Source organism: Bactrocera dorsalis, unplaced genomic scaffold, assembly GCF_023373825.1.
Source record: "Bactrocera dorsalis isolate Fly_Bdor unplaced genomic scaffold, ASM2337382v1 BdCtg228, whole genome shotgun sequence".
In the NCBI taxonomy this organism is placed as follows: domain Eukaryota; kingdom Metazoa; phylum Arthropoda; class Insecta; order Diptera; family Tephritidae; genus Bactrocera; species Bactrocera dorsalis.
Window position 1 is genome coordinate 1 of NW_026038279.1, and position 14,666 is coordinate 14,666.

At 31.2% G+C, this 14,666-nt stretch overlaps 1 protein-coding gene across 1 annotated transcript; it reads right to left on the minus strand.

Annotated features, from left to right (window-relative positions):
* Positions 1–1,137: 1,137 nt before the first annotated feature.
* On the minus strand, positions 1,138–12,885 carry LOC105233589 (NPC intracellular cholesterol transporter 1; the record flags this gene model as incomplete). The annotated part of the gene is given in 8 exon segments (XM_049462043.1): positions 1,138–1,251; positions 3,174–3,366; positions 3,441–3,662; positions 5,798–5,874; positions 5,960–6,116; positions 6,213–6,386; positions 12,072–12,418; positions 12,621–12,885. Coding segments are annotated over 7 exon segments (1,045 nt in total), but the record flags the coding sequence as incomplete, so codon positions are not given.
* Positions 12,886–14,666: the final 1,781 nt, after the last annotated feature.

Genomic DNA, 14,666 nt, shown 5'->3' on the forward strand with positions numbered 1-14,666 from the left:
AAAAATCACTTAATATGTTAAACACATTCCACATTTTTTTTGTTCATTTTTAATCGTTTTTATATTATTTATTTTAGATAAGTTTTTAGGTTTTGTACGTTTTTTAATTTTACTAATAAAGTGTGATTCCTGTTTACTATATTTTTCTAAACTCAAAACCCTTTTTTTCAAAAAGTATGATGATAAGTTATTATAACCACAATTTTTAATATTTTTACTTTAAATAATTTTTTTACTCCTTTAAATATATATTTTTTAATTTTTAGTTATTTGAAAACAAAACTTTATACTTTTTGAGGCTATGCACTTTTTTGTTAGCTTCAGAAGAAGATTGTGTTGACTTATTTTTTTATTTTTTTTTATAAATTTTTTGTAAAAAACTAAAACCATATTTCACAAATATTTTTTTCACTAATCGATTCCAAATTTATTGTTAGTTTTACTATAGAAGCACAAATAAAACTTTTTTAAGGGCTGAAAAGTTGACTTATTAATTACGGCAATTTTTTTTAGTTAATTTTAATTTTTTTGTGGATTTTCGCGAAAAAATTGTTATGCATAAAAAATATTAAAAAAAAAAATTTTACCAAAAATATTTTAAAATCAAGCGTTCTGTGAAATTATCGCCTTTCAACTTTTAATTTATTTTCAGAGTAAGTAGATTCAAGACAACAAATCCACTTATGTGAAACCTGTCGACTTTTTTTTCATTTTTTTTCTTTTAAATCATAAATTGAACACAGTGCAAGTTAGATATTTCGACAATCATCGTAACGGCATTCATTACAGTGCTTATTTGATGCAGTTAAGAGAGAACAACTCATATAATAAATGTGTATATGCAGCTATGAAACACATCGTTAGCATCACTAGCTGATTTACAGTTATTAACGAAACTACAGTTGACTGGTATGACAACTTAAATGAAAATAAAGCCAATTAGAACACATATACACAATCGCACACATATATGTATGTATATACATATATATGCCTAAAATAAAGTTTAGAATATATAGATGAAGAGCAGCAGACACATATTTACAAAAAAAAAGCAAACAAAATTTGGTTGAGCATGATTTTGTTCACAATTTCTACGACACTAAATTTCAAGACTTTCAAAAAATTTCAACATACTGCCCATTTTCGATTGTAGTGGGGAATCCTCCTCGGGTGCGAACTCGTTACTCACTTGTCCAGTAAAACGGTTGTTTATTGTGGCGCTACATAGGCCACTATCCAAACCTTCACCTACTATAAACAACCAATGCAATAATAATAATAAGAAGATCATACGAGATATTAGTAAATAAAAAATGTATAAATTAACGAAAAAAAACAACAATGGAATTCAGAATATTTTTTATGAAAATAATTAGTCTAAGTATGGCAAGCTCCGCGATGTGTTAATTATATAATATATTTATTTATGTATGAAATGATTTTTTGAAAGCACCAAAAGCCAATTCATTGAAATATTTACAACAGGAAATAAATTTTGAAACAATACCTTATTTTTTATGAAAACTGTTTTTCTTAAGAAAATGTGTTAGAAATTAAGACAAATTTTAAGTAGTATATCTTAAAAGCTCATGAAAAATGTCTGCCTATAAGAAACTATCAACAGTCAGCTATCACCTGTAAACGACGAATAAGTCCCCTGTAAGCTTGCTTTTTGGTAAAAAAAACCCAACTTGTTCTAAAAAAATTCCAAAAAATAGTTCGAAAATATATTTTATATATATTTAAGATATTTCTTACTAATGTGACAACAATTTATTTCTGCTCAACCTTAGTTCAAAAAAATGTCGATAACAGCTCGAAAATATATTTTATACTATATATGTAGTTGACCCAATAGTAAAATATATTTTCAAACTGTTTTCAACATTTTTTTGAATTAAACAACCTACACATATAGCTACCTCGATAAATTTTTTGGGTCAAACTAACCAAAACTACTATTACAACACTTTTACAAATCGGCGACAACTGGACGTTCACACTGACATTTCAAAAATACAACATTTTGGGACAAATTCGATATTTTATCTATATTATATTCGAACGTCCTAAAAAAAACTTATGAATATTTTTTAGCTATAAATTATAGAAAAATAAATTATGCAATTTTTATAGCAAAATTTGTATAATAACTTTTTATAGTAATTTTAAGTTTATAAATTTTAATTATTAAAACAAATATTATTTTCTATGCCAACTAGAATAGCGCTCTTAAAACAGACAGAGTCCATATAACTATAATTTTAATAAATTAAAAAAATTTTACTTGAAAAATTCTAGAAAACACAAATTTTTTATAGCAACATTTTTATAGGAACATTTTTATAGTAACTTTTTATAGCAACATTTTTATAATAAATTTTAGTTATTTAAAAAATATAATTATTCTCTATGTCAGCAATAATTAGCCTTCATAAAACAGATGAATTTGTGTAACCATATCGAAAGCGATTTTGAACTGATCGACGACCTATCATCACAAAACTGAAACCATTTAAATATATGCATAGATCCCATTATAACCTTAAAATTAAGGTAAGCGTTCTTAAAACAGACGAGCCTAGGTAATCAAATCGAAAGCGATTGAACTCGTCAAAACAGCATTTCACTAAAAAACTAAAGAAATGTTTTAAAGTGTCGCAAAAAACCTGTTATATACTTATATGCCATTATAGCCTCAAAATTTAGCTGTAAAAATAAATTAAGTCATTACTATCAGATAGTGCTGAAAAGATATCAGTTTAAACACTAACATATGTATATAACAGTAGTACAACTGCGAAAAGTATTTCAACTATATCAAAAGATCTGAATATGAATTTATACTCTTTTTCACCCACGCTGTTGAAGGTTAAAAAATATTTAATACACTCCAAAGTAATTGTAGGAATGAAAAATATATAACTTTCCTTACTGACAATCTCCGTTGATATTAACTATTAAAACCCTTCAAAAATTTCTTTGGAGACATATTACACACAAAAAAGTTTAGAAAAAAAAATATGAAAATTTATAAAAACTGCATGCAGCACCCACAAAAGGTATTATTACTTCTTCCATGCCACGCTTGATGATAAACTCCTGATCACTAAATGCATGCTGGCATTTTATACCCGCATACGTATAAATTTGTCTAACAAATAACTTACGTTCACTGCGTCTGGAAGGAAATAGGCACACGCCCATGAGAAAGAGCAGTGCGCCAACGAAAAAGACAACAGTCATTATTACAGCGAATGCATCGAGACCGGCAATTTTAAAGGGTTCCGGGCGTGGTGGCTCCGGCACGGGTACCGGACAAGAAGCTTCACAATCGCTGCAACCACAGGCGGGAGTTTTATCCTGTGGAAAAAAAATGTTCAAAGAGTATAAAAATCGTATGTTTAGATAGAGAAGGCATTTGTGCGAAAGCTTACATTCAATTTCTCATTACATGGCGTGGTTTTCGAATTCAATGGCGTGTAGCCTTGTGAGGCTGAGCTATTTTCATGTTGTATATAGTTGATTTGAAAAGGTACATACGGATTGGATTCCTGATCGCCCATAAAGCCAAACCATTTTGTTGGACTGCAACGTGCTGCCATGTAGCTGCCACACATTAAATCGAAAGCCTTCTGACCAGTCGATGGCACTGAGACCTGTGGGCGAAAGAAAATGTAAAGTTGTAATAAATGGCTTAAGAAATTTCTAAAATAAAAGAAAATGTAAAATTGTAATAAGGAATGGCATAATTTTATATTATTCAACATTGTAAGGGTTTTAAATTACAATGCCTGCTTTTTATTTCCAATATTATTTAATTGTTTTGTATAAATAACTTTTATTTAATTAGTTTTTAATTGCTAATTATTTTAACTGAATTGCGGTTTATAGAAATGTGAACTTAGCACCTTAGGTTTATATATTATTAGACTTTATACTGGATCAGTGTGCTTTGCGTTGTAAACCGACTTTGATGCTTCTGTGCTACTTCGCTTGAAAACGGCTGTTGTCGAGAAAAGTTATAAGTCAAGCCAAAAATAAGAAAAAACGTTAACTGCGACTTCCACAATATGTATATTATGTATGTATAAGTAACTCCAAAAACCTTACGGTTTGCATACAACGAAAAACGTTTTTATTTGAGTTTTGCAATTTGTTTGTTCTATTCGGCACTTTCCATGTTCTAACGAGTTGTAAAATCTGGAAATTTCTTGCGATTAATAGCCATATAAAGTAAGAGGAACGTTATATAAAGCCGTCTTAGAAGCACATCGAAGCTCAAATGTCAGTAACATTTCCAAAAAATTTCATAGTTGTTACGATGGTATAACGGCAATCCATTCCAAACTTCCGAGTCTATTTGTGATTACAACAGAAACGATTTTTTCTGGTAAGACACGTTTGTATGATAGATTTATACTACATACATATATGTATTAAAAGTAAGCTTTGCAAACAAAGCTAGTTACAAACTTAATTTTTGCGACCCACTCTAATGTACCATATAAAATAATTATGCATGTTTACATGTCGAAGTAATAAAACAGTTACAATTTATATATTCTACCGCAGCAAGATCACTTATGACGTACATAACAGAAGAATATCTATGCATGTACATGTGTACATGTAAATATCTAGGCGTATTTAATAACATTTTATATAAATCATAACGAGCTACATACATCAAAATTAAGCGGTAATTCCACATGTGTGTATTTATAAACACGTCATATTATTAAACTAAGTTAGAGATATTATTTTCACTTATTAGGAAAGCTCGGCCCAGACGTAAATAATATGCAAGAGCAAAGAAAAAAGAGAATGTAAAGAATTTCATGGCATTTCTTATTCGTAACTGTGATGTAATACAAACATTTCTTGCTATATGCTCAAAATCCCTTACACCTACATGTGTGATTGTTCTAATTAACGCTTGTTGTTTGTTTGTATAAGAAATTAACATAGATTTTCCCGGCTACAAGCGAATGTCTAATACTGTCACTGAAAAGGAAATGGACACCAAAGCGGCAAATGACTAAAAGTAATTACTCATTTAAGCACAATAACATTTGAACGACGTGGAGAATCGATGCATTTATACCTATGTAAGTATGTGCTTTTGGTAAAACAAAATCATGGCAAAGAAATGTTGAATAACAGCCATGTCGAGCTAATGGATTCTTTTTATTAAAAAAATTTACTTAAATTTTTTTTTTTAATGTAAAAAATATATAAAAAATTTAAAAAATATATAAAAAATTAAACAAAAAAATTAAAAAAAATTGAATTTTATTTGAAATAATAAAAAACACATTTGATAAAGCAAGATAAACATATTTTATAAAATTAAAAAAAAAGAAAATATTTACAAAAAAAAAATAAAAAAAAATAACAAATAATTTAATAAAAAGAAAAAATATATTTTTGAAAAAAAAAAATAAAAATTCTCAAAGCTGATTAAAATATGTATGTCTGCCTATAAGAAACTATCAATAGTCAGCTATTATCTGCGTAAAGTAAACGGTTATCTCTCCAACCATTCTCGTTAAATCGCTGCACGGAGCCTAACATTCTCCTCCACTAAATTCAAGGATAAGGATTGACCTTAATATTGCAGTCGATGGCGTTAAAATTCCGACTGTCAATAACTCTAAGATTTCCAACAGTCTGTGCTCCTTTTTGTTTAAACGATTTTTTTGTTGTATACTCATCGATAGCACAAACAATAATTTTATAAACCATTAGTAGTGTGAAATTGTAACAAAAACCTATATATTTTAGAACTTACCTGTGAACATGATTTATATGTGTTGTTCATATAAGCAGTAGTGATGTGTAAATCCAATGCAGTAGCATAAGCTTTACCTAGAAAAATATTTATGCGTTTAAGTGCGAAATAGTACAATTAGCATAGGCACAAACACAACTACGATGTAGTGTTTCAACTTACCAGCCGGTGAGATGCTACTTTGCGCAATTTTCGAGAACTCCGATTGCTTGGTCGAACAGGTTAAGTCACATAAATGACGCACAAGGTTTGCCATACATGAAGGGCAGCGCTCGAGAAAATTCGCAGCTAATTTGATATTCTCGTTAAGTATTGCAATCTAAAAAGAATTATAAACAAATATTTATTGTTATATATATGTATGTATGTATAATTGAAATGGCAAATATTATGTGCGAGTTATCGCTTTATTTACTTGATCGCTATCACAGCAAAATTCAGTGGCGCCACCTTCCAGCAAATGGCTGCATCGTTGTTTCATCAATTCCAATCCATTGGCAGGCATTACCTTTGCCGTACCATTGTAAACGCAATATTGTTTGTGTCCCATAACGGGATCAACATTGCAGACGCCATACCACACGCAGTCCTGTACAACAGGAAAAAAAAAACAGAAAACAGAGATTTAATTTATATTTTGATTTAATGAGTAATTATAGATATGTATGTATGTATGTGTATTATGCAAACAATATGATTAATCAGTAAGATATGCGCACTACTAGGTTTTCAGGCCAGTTAACTAAACGAATACATTTATCTAGTCAATTTTAATACATTTCTGTGAAAAATAAGAGCAATGTTTGGCAAAAATATAAATATATATTTTTTATCGAACCACTATAATTCAGTTTTAATTAAAAATAAAATAAAAAAATTTTATTTAAAAATTATACTATTTTGATTTTAGATACAAAAGAAAAATTATGCGATCGACATTTTTTTTGCCACAGAGCTCTGAGGAAATATTAACAAGGACTTGCTAGTACAAGACACTGGCAAACAGTTGGTAATTTGTATACCCTGAACGGTGTATTTTTTGTCACCGACCTGTGGGGAAATATTAATGAGAACTTACTAGAACAAAACAATCGCAAACAGTCGGATAATTTTTATACCCTAAACGGTATTTCTCAAGAGATTATTCCACGAAATTTGTAACATCTAGAAGCATACGGATATCTATAAAAGATCAGTGTAACGAGCTAAGTTGATTTAGCCATATCCGTCTGTATGTATATAAGCGTATTAGTCCCCTAGTTTTTGAGATATCGATCTAAAATTTCACACTCGTATTTTTCTCACCAAGAAGCTGCTTATTTGTCAAAACACCCGATATCGGACCAGTTAGAGATATAGCTGCCATACAAACTGACCGATCAAAATGAAGTTCTTGTATGAAAAAGTTTTTTATTTGACGAGATATCTTTACAAAATTGTATATGCATTATTATCAAAGGCAACGTTACAAACTCCGAAGAAATTGATCAGATCGGAGGACTATAGTTTATAAATTAAAGTTCTTGTATGGAAAGATTTTTTATTTTGCAAAATATATTCCTGAAATTCGGTATAAATTATTGTGTAAAGCAATGTTATAAATACACAAGATATTGATCAGATCGGATCACTATAGCATACATATATGTATGTAGCTGTCATACAAACTAAACGATCAAAATCAAAATAATTTTGCATTTTTGAAGGATATTCTAGCTTTGCTGCAAAGTTTAGGTTGCACCAAAATATTAAGTATTATGCCGTTAGAATAACAATAGCTACATCCTTCTTGAGATCAACGCAAATTTAATTAATGATATCATTAAAGCAACACTGACCAGAAAAAATATTTCATTAACCGACAGATTTAAATGCCTCTTGTAAATTTAAATATTAAAAAAATATTACATAGCCTTTTAAAATAGTAAAGAAAATAATTATTCAACACATTTCTGAGAATAGTATAATGTAAGTAAGGCAAATTACAGCTGTCTTCAAACGTACACGCACACTCGTGACTCACTCAAATTACTTGATAAAAAGATTCACGTTTCGATAGTTAACTATTACACCTGTGCGCTGCTTTGAGCTTTGTTCTGTTTCCTTTGACAAGCGTAAATAATGGTACGTAACGTCATACATACATACATATAATATAAATATTCAACTGACACTTGAACCTAACCTGACCTATCAAGTATGACAGTTAGGAAATTACTCGCATCAATGTATATTTCATACATTTTTTTAATTAAATATTCAGAATAAATTTATTTAACACGATCATCAATGCACTCAATTTAAGGAAAATTGTATAGAAAATATACAAACGCAACAGCGTGTGAGCATAGCTACGTAAGAGTAGCATAAAGCGCACACACGGGGTATACATAACGGTATATTTGTATGAAAACAGCAGTTTATGCAGTATATGTATATGTGTGTTTGCATGTAGATTGATCAATTTTTTCAAATAAAAGTAAAAAGCTGGTGGAGAAATGGCATTCAAGTAATGGCAGCACGAGAAAAAGTGATCTGTAGCTAATGAAGAGAATAACACACTGGTAAACATGTGTGTATATATACATACATACAGCTGTACTAGTATACTCGGTGCTACAGGCCACTTACTATGGTATTTGAAAACGAACAAAGTCGGAATCAAAGTTCAAAATTTTAAATAAGTTATAAAATGAAAGTAGCCGCATTGTCGTACGAGGGCTGCTATTCTTTTTCGATAATGACAAAATAACTGGTTGAATTACGTATGTACATATATAACTTTTTGAGAGATATCTTCATTAATATTGGAATGTATTATTGGAAGGCAACATTATAATCTCCGAATAAATTATTCAGATCGGACTACTATGACACATTGCAAACCGACCGATTGCAAACGAGTTCTTGTATGGAAAACTTTTTTATTTAAAGAGATGTCTTCTTGATATTTGGAATAGATTATAGCTCAAGGAAACGCCACTATCTCTGGACATATGGTTCAAGTCTGATCACCATAGCATATAACTGCCATACAAACCGACTGATGAAAATCAGGTTTTTGTATGGAAAACTTTTTATTTGAAGATATATCTTCATGAAATTTGGCACGCATTGTTGTCCAAGAAAATGTTATTATCTCCGAAAAAGTTGTTCCGATCGGATCACTATAGTATGTAGTTGTTATACAAAACGATCGATTCAAATCAATCTCTTTCATAAAAAGCTTTTTTATTTGACAAAATATCTTCACGAATTTCGGCATGGATTATTGTCGAAGGAAACGGTACAATCTCCGAACAAATGGTTCAGATCGAATTGCTATAACATGTAGTTGGCATACAAAATGACCTATCAAAATTATGTTCTTATATGGAAATTTTTTTTATTTGTGAAGGAAATTATTCAGTGCAACCGAAGCTAACATTTTTTTTATATAAAGTATGTAGTATATAGTAGTTCCTCTGGACTAAAAGTAAGTAAAGTTACTAAAATAATGCATTAACATCATTTAACTTCGATGTAGAGTATAACTGCGTTTGTATTAATGTATTTTTTGAAGATTTCTAATTTCAGACATCCTCAATAGTTTAAGTTAATGAAGGCCGATATTCCAATTAACACATTCGATCGAATAAAACATCAATGTTTTTTAATGGACTTTCTTAGTTTAAATTGAATGTTGTTTTTAAGAAATGACTAATGGTCAAAGCCTAGAATTTATGACTTTAAGGAACTGATGATTGCAATAAAGATCAGTATGAAGAGTGATGTAAAAATATACTACTACTACTACTCAATAATATTGCTCAATGCATTCATACTCGCAATTTTGTTTACTGCTTTATTTTTTTATATGCTTATCCGACATTTTTAATCAGAAACTACGCGTTTAATGTTCCAACAGATTACATTTGTATGAGTAATGATTCTTAAAACAGGATCTACGTCACCCAAGTCGATACCAATTTACACATCTGAAGTTCTACATGCATAAAACAGAGTTATAGATTGTGGTTTCAAAAAAAAAAAAATGCTGGAAAATGTTTTCTTATAAATAAATGTAAAACGAAACCGTAAGTATTTTTTTCAATTTTAAGCATTGATAAATATTTTAAATGAAGCTGAATTTATTTGCCAACCTAGTTGTATAAATTATTCAGTAGTCAGATTCAAATTCTTGCGTAAATAAACTTTTATTATTTATTTCTTCAAAGCAAAACTGCTGACAGAAATCTTTAAATCGGATCTAGCATTTGCATTGTATAAATTTTGGAGATCGCAATGAAAGAATTGCAAATCATTGGATTTTCCTTAGCTCAAGCGGGCATTTGCTGACGACACATTTTTAGTTCAACTTAACCGTGGGCAGAAATATGATAATTTTTTTATCCTCTGCCAACTCAAGCATAGTTTTGTAAGCAATTTTCAAAAAAAAATCGAGTATTCAGCGAAATAATCAGCTCGAAACTTTAATAAACATTACAATGGATAACAAACTTTTTAGCCAATCGTGTTGTTGAAAGGATGACACGTTTTACTTTACATTTTTTTTTTACTTTAATAATATTCTTTATTGGTTAATAAAAAATTAATAACCGTAAACCAAACAGAAGTTTTCAAGAACTGGATTTTGATCGATAAATTTGTATGGCTGCTATAAACAACAGTGATCCGATCTAAACAATTTGTTCGGATATTGTCATGTTGCTGTGGACAATAATCCATACCGAATTTCCATTGAGGATCTAGTTCTCTTATATACAAATAAACAGACAGACGAAAACTGCTAGATCGAATTAGCTCGGCAGTCTGATCATTTCTATATATCCATTTTGAGGGCCTCAGACGTTTCCTTGCGAGTGTTACAAACTTCGCAAAGTTTATATACCCTGTAAAGCATTCCTGTGAGCATTAGTCGAAATAGAGATCAAATTATCTACCTCCCAAAGTAACTAACAGGCATGTATTGATATAATAACTTCCCATACTTGGGAGTTTTTTGACAAAGATTTTAAAGCCTAACTAGTCAATGAGTACTTCTTTGTAGCAAATTTTTTCATATTAAATAATATCATATCATAAATCAATAATCACAATTATATTGCAATATAAACACCATTGCTTTTTCTTTGTGATTTTTATAAAGATATGTTCTTTTCTTTCTACGCAAAAGATAAGATACATTGAATGCTCCATAGCCTTTCTTATATTGTAGGCTTAAAAAAGAAACTTCAGACATTTTTCCTTATAGCGAGAGATAAAGAAATGCATGCTGAAATGCACATATGTATGTATATCGTTTAAAAATCTGTTTTTAATTTTCTACGATATTTGTTTGCAATTCATTCCATGCTCTCCATAACCTTTCAAGGTAAAACAAAAAGAAATTGCGGACATCGTTCTGTCGAGAGATAACGGAACAGATTACACAGATCGTTTAAAGATCGTTGTTCGAACATTTTTTATTTTATTTTACTACGATAGTCTGTTGCAATTTGTGACAAATATATGCTATTTATCCAAATATTCTTATGGAAAAATTATAGACTGGTAATTTTTGCTTAACTAAGACCCTATATATAGGTATGGTATATTTAATTCAGTCAGTATGAATAAATGTGATTATTGTAGTTATTTCACTTGTATAATGCTATAAAAGATTATACTGTACAAATATTTTTTTCTTCATCCCTTTCTTTATCCCTTAGTTTTGCCCTCTAATTATATATTGTCATAAATATGTTTATATCATAATAATCATTGTAATTAACTAGATAAAACAATTTAGATAGAATTATCTTATTTTAATTATTAGTCGACAGCACTTTGGCATACTTCAATTTGTCAATAAATAAATAAATATACAAAGATGATATCAACGCAATTTTGGTAGTATTTCCTTTTTGCATTAAATCCCATATGATAATAAAAATTACACGCTCTATTAGCCGTGCTAACGTAATCATGGAAGCCATTTTCCGAGTCATTTACATTAAACAACTAAAACCTTAAAAAAAAACGCAATGTACACAGTTTTGACTACATAGTATAAACAACATTTAATGTACATACATATATTTGCATTTGTATACCTATCGTTCATACAAATTAACTCATATCTGCAGAAATATCGCACTTAATTTCAAAATTGCCAACCCTACTAATTGGACAGTTTAAAGTTTAAACAAGTTTTATCTATTACGGCATATTTTCATCTGTATATTAGAATGTTCGTGTATTATTAAATTACAATGTATTTATGTGTACTCACCTGCAAGCTACTAGCGAAAAGATTTGTCAATACAGCAAAAAATATAAGGTGATGAAACCTTTTAATACGAAAGCTGTGCTGCGGACTACGCTGTTTTGTTTGCGCCATCGTAATTTTCAGCCCGAATGTTTTTGTTTTATAACACGGAGTATCCGCCGGTCTTCCACACGGCAGCAAAACTCCGCGAAAACTAGTATCGTCTCAATATAATAGTCGAATCAGTGATGTTTTAACTGCTCTTTTTTGGATGCAGCGGAGGTCAGCACAATATATGAAATGCATACAAATTCCATTAACTATATATGCCCGCACATACAGAAATATGTTTACACACTCTCGGCAGCGCCCTGTCGTTAACACACAAACAATATTATGTTAGTATACAATGCTTAATTTAATATAAGTTGTCGGAATACTATATAGCAAAACCTTGTCCGTCCATAATTTATCTAAAACCAAAAGCTTTTGTTTTCTATATATTTGTAAAATCTTATGTATCGAAATGAAATTTATTATTTGTCCATGAAAATTTCAACTGCGAAAAATTACTTGCACAAATCGATATTTAGCAGCGGCTCGCTGTTGATTGAATTTGCGTAGCACTTATTAAATACCCAAATTATTAGGCTTCTTTAATCTTTCACAGATTTGTCCAAAAATATTTTTTTAGTATTTTACACTTTCAAATTTTTTTCCAAAGCATTTTGCAATATAATTGGGAAATAAAATCACAAATATTACTGACTTCGCGATTATGAAGCAAAGAGCAGATAATAACCGAATCGTTTGCTTTTATCATCAGAAATATTTATTGTGAACGTATTCACCACACTACTTTTCTGATTGGCTGAATAAATCAAATGTCAAAGTATTATCGTTGCCACATTGATTTTAATTTTATAAATTTAGCCATATGAATGTTATCCGTTGTACAACATGTTATGCGTGTTAACGACCGGAACACATTGAGCACGACAGACTGCAAGCGACATCTGTCAAATTTAAAAATACACACGTTCTTATGGACACAGTTATGTAGTTGTGCAGCTGCCTCAATAACTCTGTCCTTAAGAACTGGTGTATTTTAATATTTGGCAGATGTCGCTTGCAGTCTGTCGCGCTCTATGTGTTCCGGGCGTCATAATAATTTTGAGCTTTTCTGGCGCCTATTACTCGTCTCGTATAACTCATAATATATATTTGTAATTTTAATGTGAGAATCACACTTTTCGTTTAATATTAAGTTCTCTTTTCTAACGGAAGTCCTCACTTTCAACTTAACAGAACTCACTTAATCTGTCGTCGGATCAAACGGCTCGCTATAAAGCCCCTGAACGATGCAAAAATTAAGATATCGTAAAGGGGGTTGTAGTGTAGGTCACCTCAGCACGGACTTCCACCTTGTCAAAACTCAAGTGGCTCGCTATAAAAACCTGAATGATGTCAAAATTAGGATATTGTAAGGTGGGATGTGGTGTAGGTCGCCTCTGCCCGTGCATCCGCTAAATCATCTTCACGGCCTAAAAAACTCTCTAATGCTGAGCTGGTGATCAAAGTGTTATGCCACCTGAGTATGCAGAGTTGCCCTATGCAGAAATGCCGAAACTGCCTCCATTCAGTTAAGACCTTGGAGTCGGGCCTTGGAGTACGTTCTTCTCCCGTCATCAATAATTTTATGCGGTATGTGCAGGTTGAAAAAAGCTGACTGGAATGGTAGGAAGCGATAATGTGCGAGGCGAACACTCCAGTACTAGCAGAGGATCTTGGAAGGTTCGGAGACCTGGAAACATCTGGCGCCCGCAAGGAGGCAGGCTATAGCAGTAAAGAAAATAAGTCGGAGTCATATGGCAGCCAAGATTGTGACGCTGTAATACTGACCCTGAGCTCACAAATAGCGCGAACGGATTTGTCAAGAAGTATTCGATATCTTTATTAGTAGCATCAAGCTTGTTTGATATCGAACTTGTTTGGAAGACGGATCCCAGCTAGTCCCCACTCTTTTATCCTCTTGCGCTCAAGTTGGATCTACAAATCTCCCGTAAACTTGGCAAGCACTGATCAAAAACCAAAACTTTTGTCGGTGCGAGATCCTTCTGTGACAAAGTTGGATGTAAAATGCTCTCTGAGCTACTTGCCCTTAGCAGGATAAAGTTACATATCTTGTCGGACACAAATTGGCAAATTTTTATGGGAGAACGCGAGGTAGAGCCATCTAAACACTTTCGTCTTATTTGACCAATTTTTGCCAAACTGAAGTAGACAGATTTTCGGCGAACCTGGCGAAAATACTGGTATTGCTATTAGCCGCCTTAACAAAATGTTGGGGGCTCAAAGCGCATCGTCGAACTATAAGTCTCGGGCGATTCATATCTAGAAGTTTTTGGGAATCACAAAGGATCAATGGTCAAAGCTGACCAAATGGGATTCTGTGCCGTCTTTGGTGCCAGGATCAGTCATACTACCTAACCTAAAGTGGTTTTGAGACTGCTGGAATTGAGACCGCAGCCAATGAAAATATCTATCTAATGAGATTGTCTATTTTCGATTTTACTGAAATGTTTGGATTTGAAGGCTTAAAATCCCCAATTTCATACA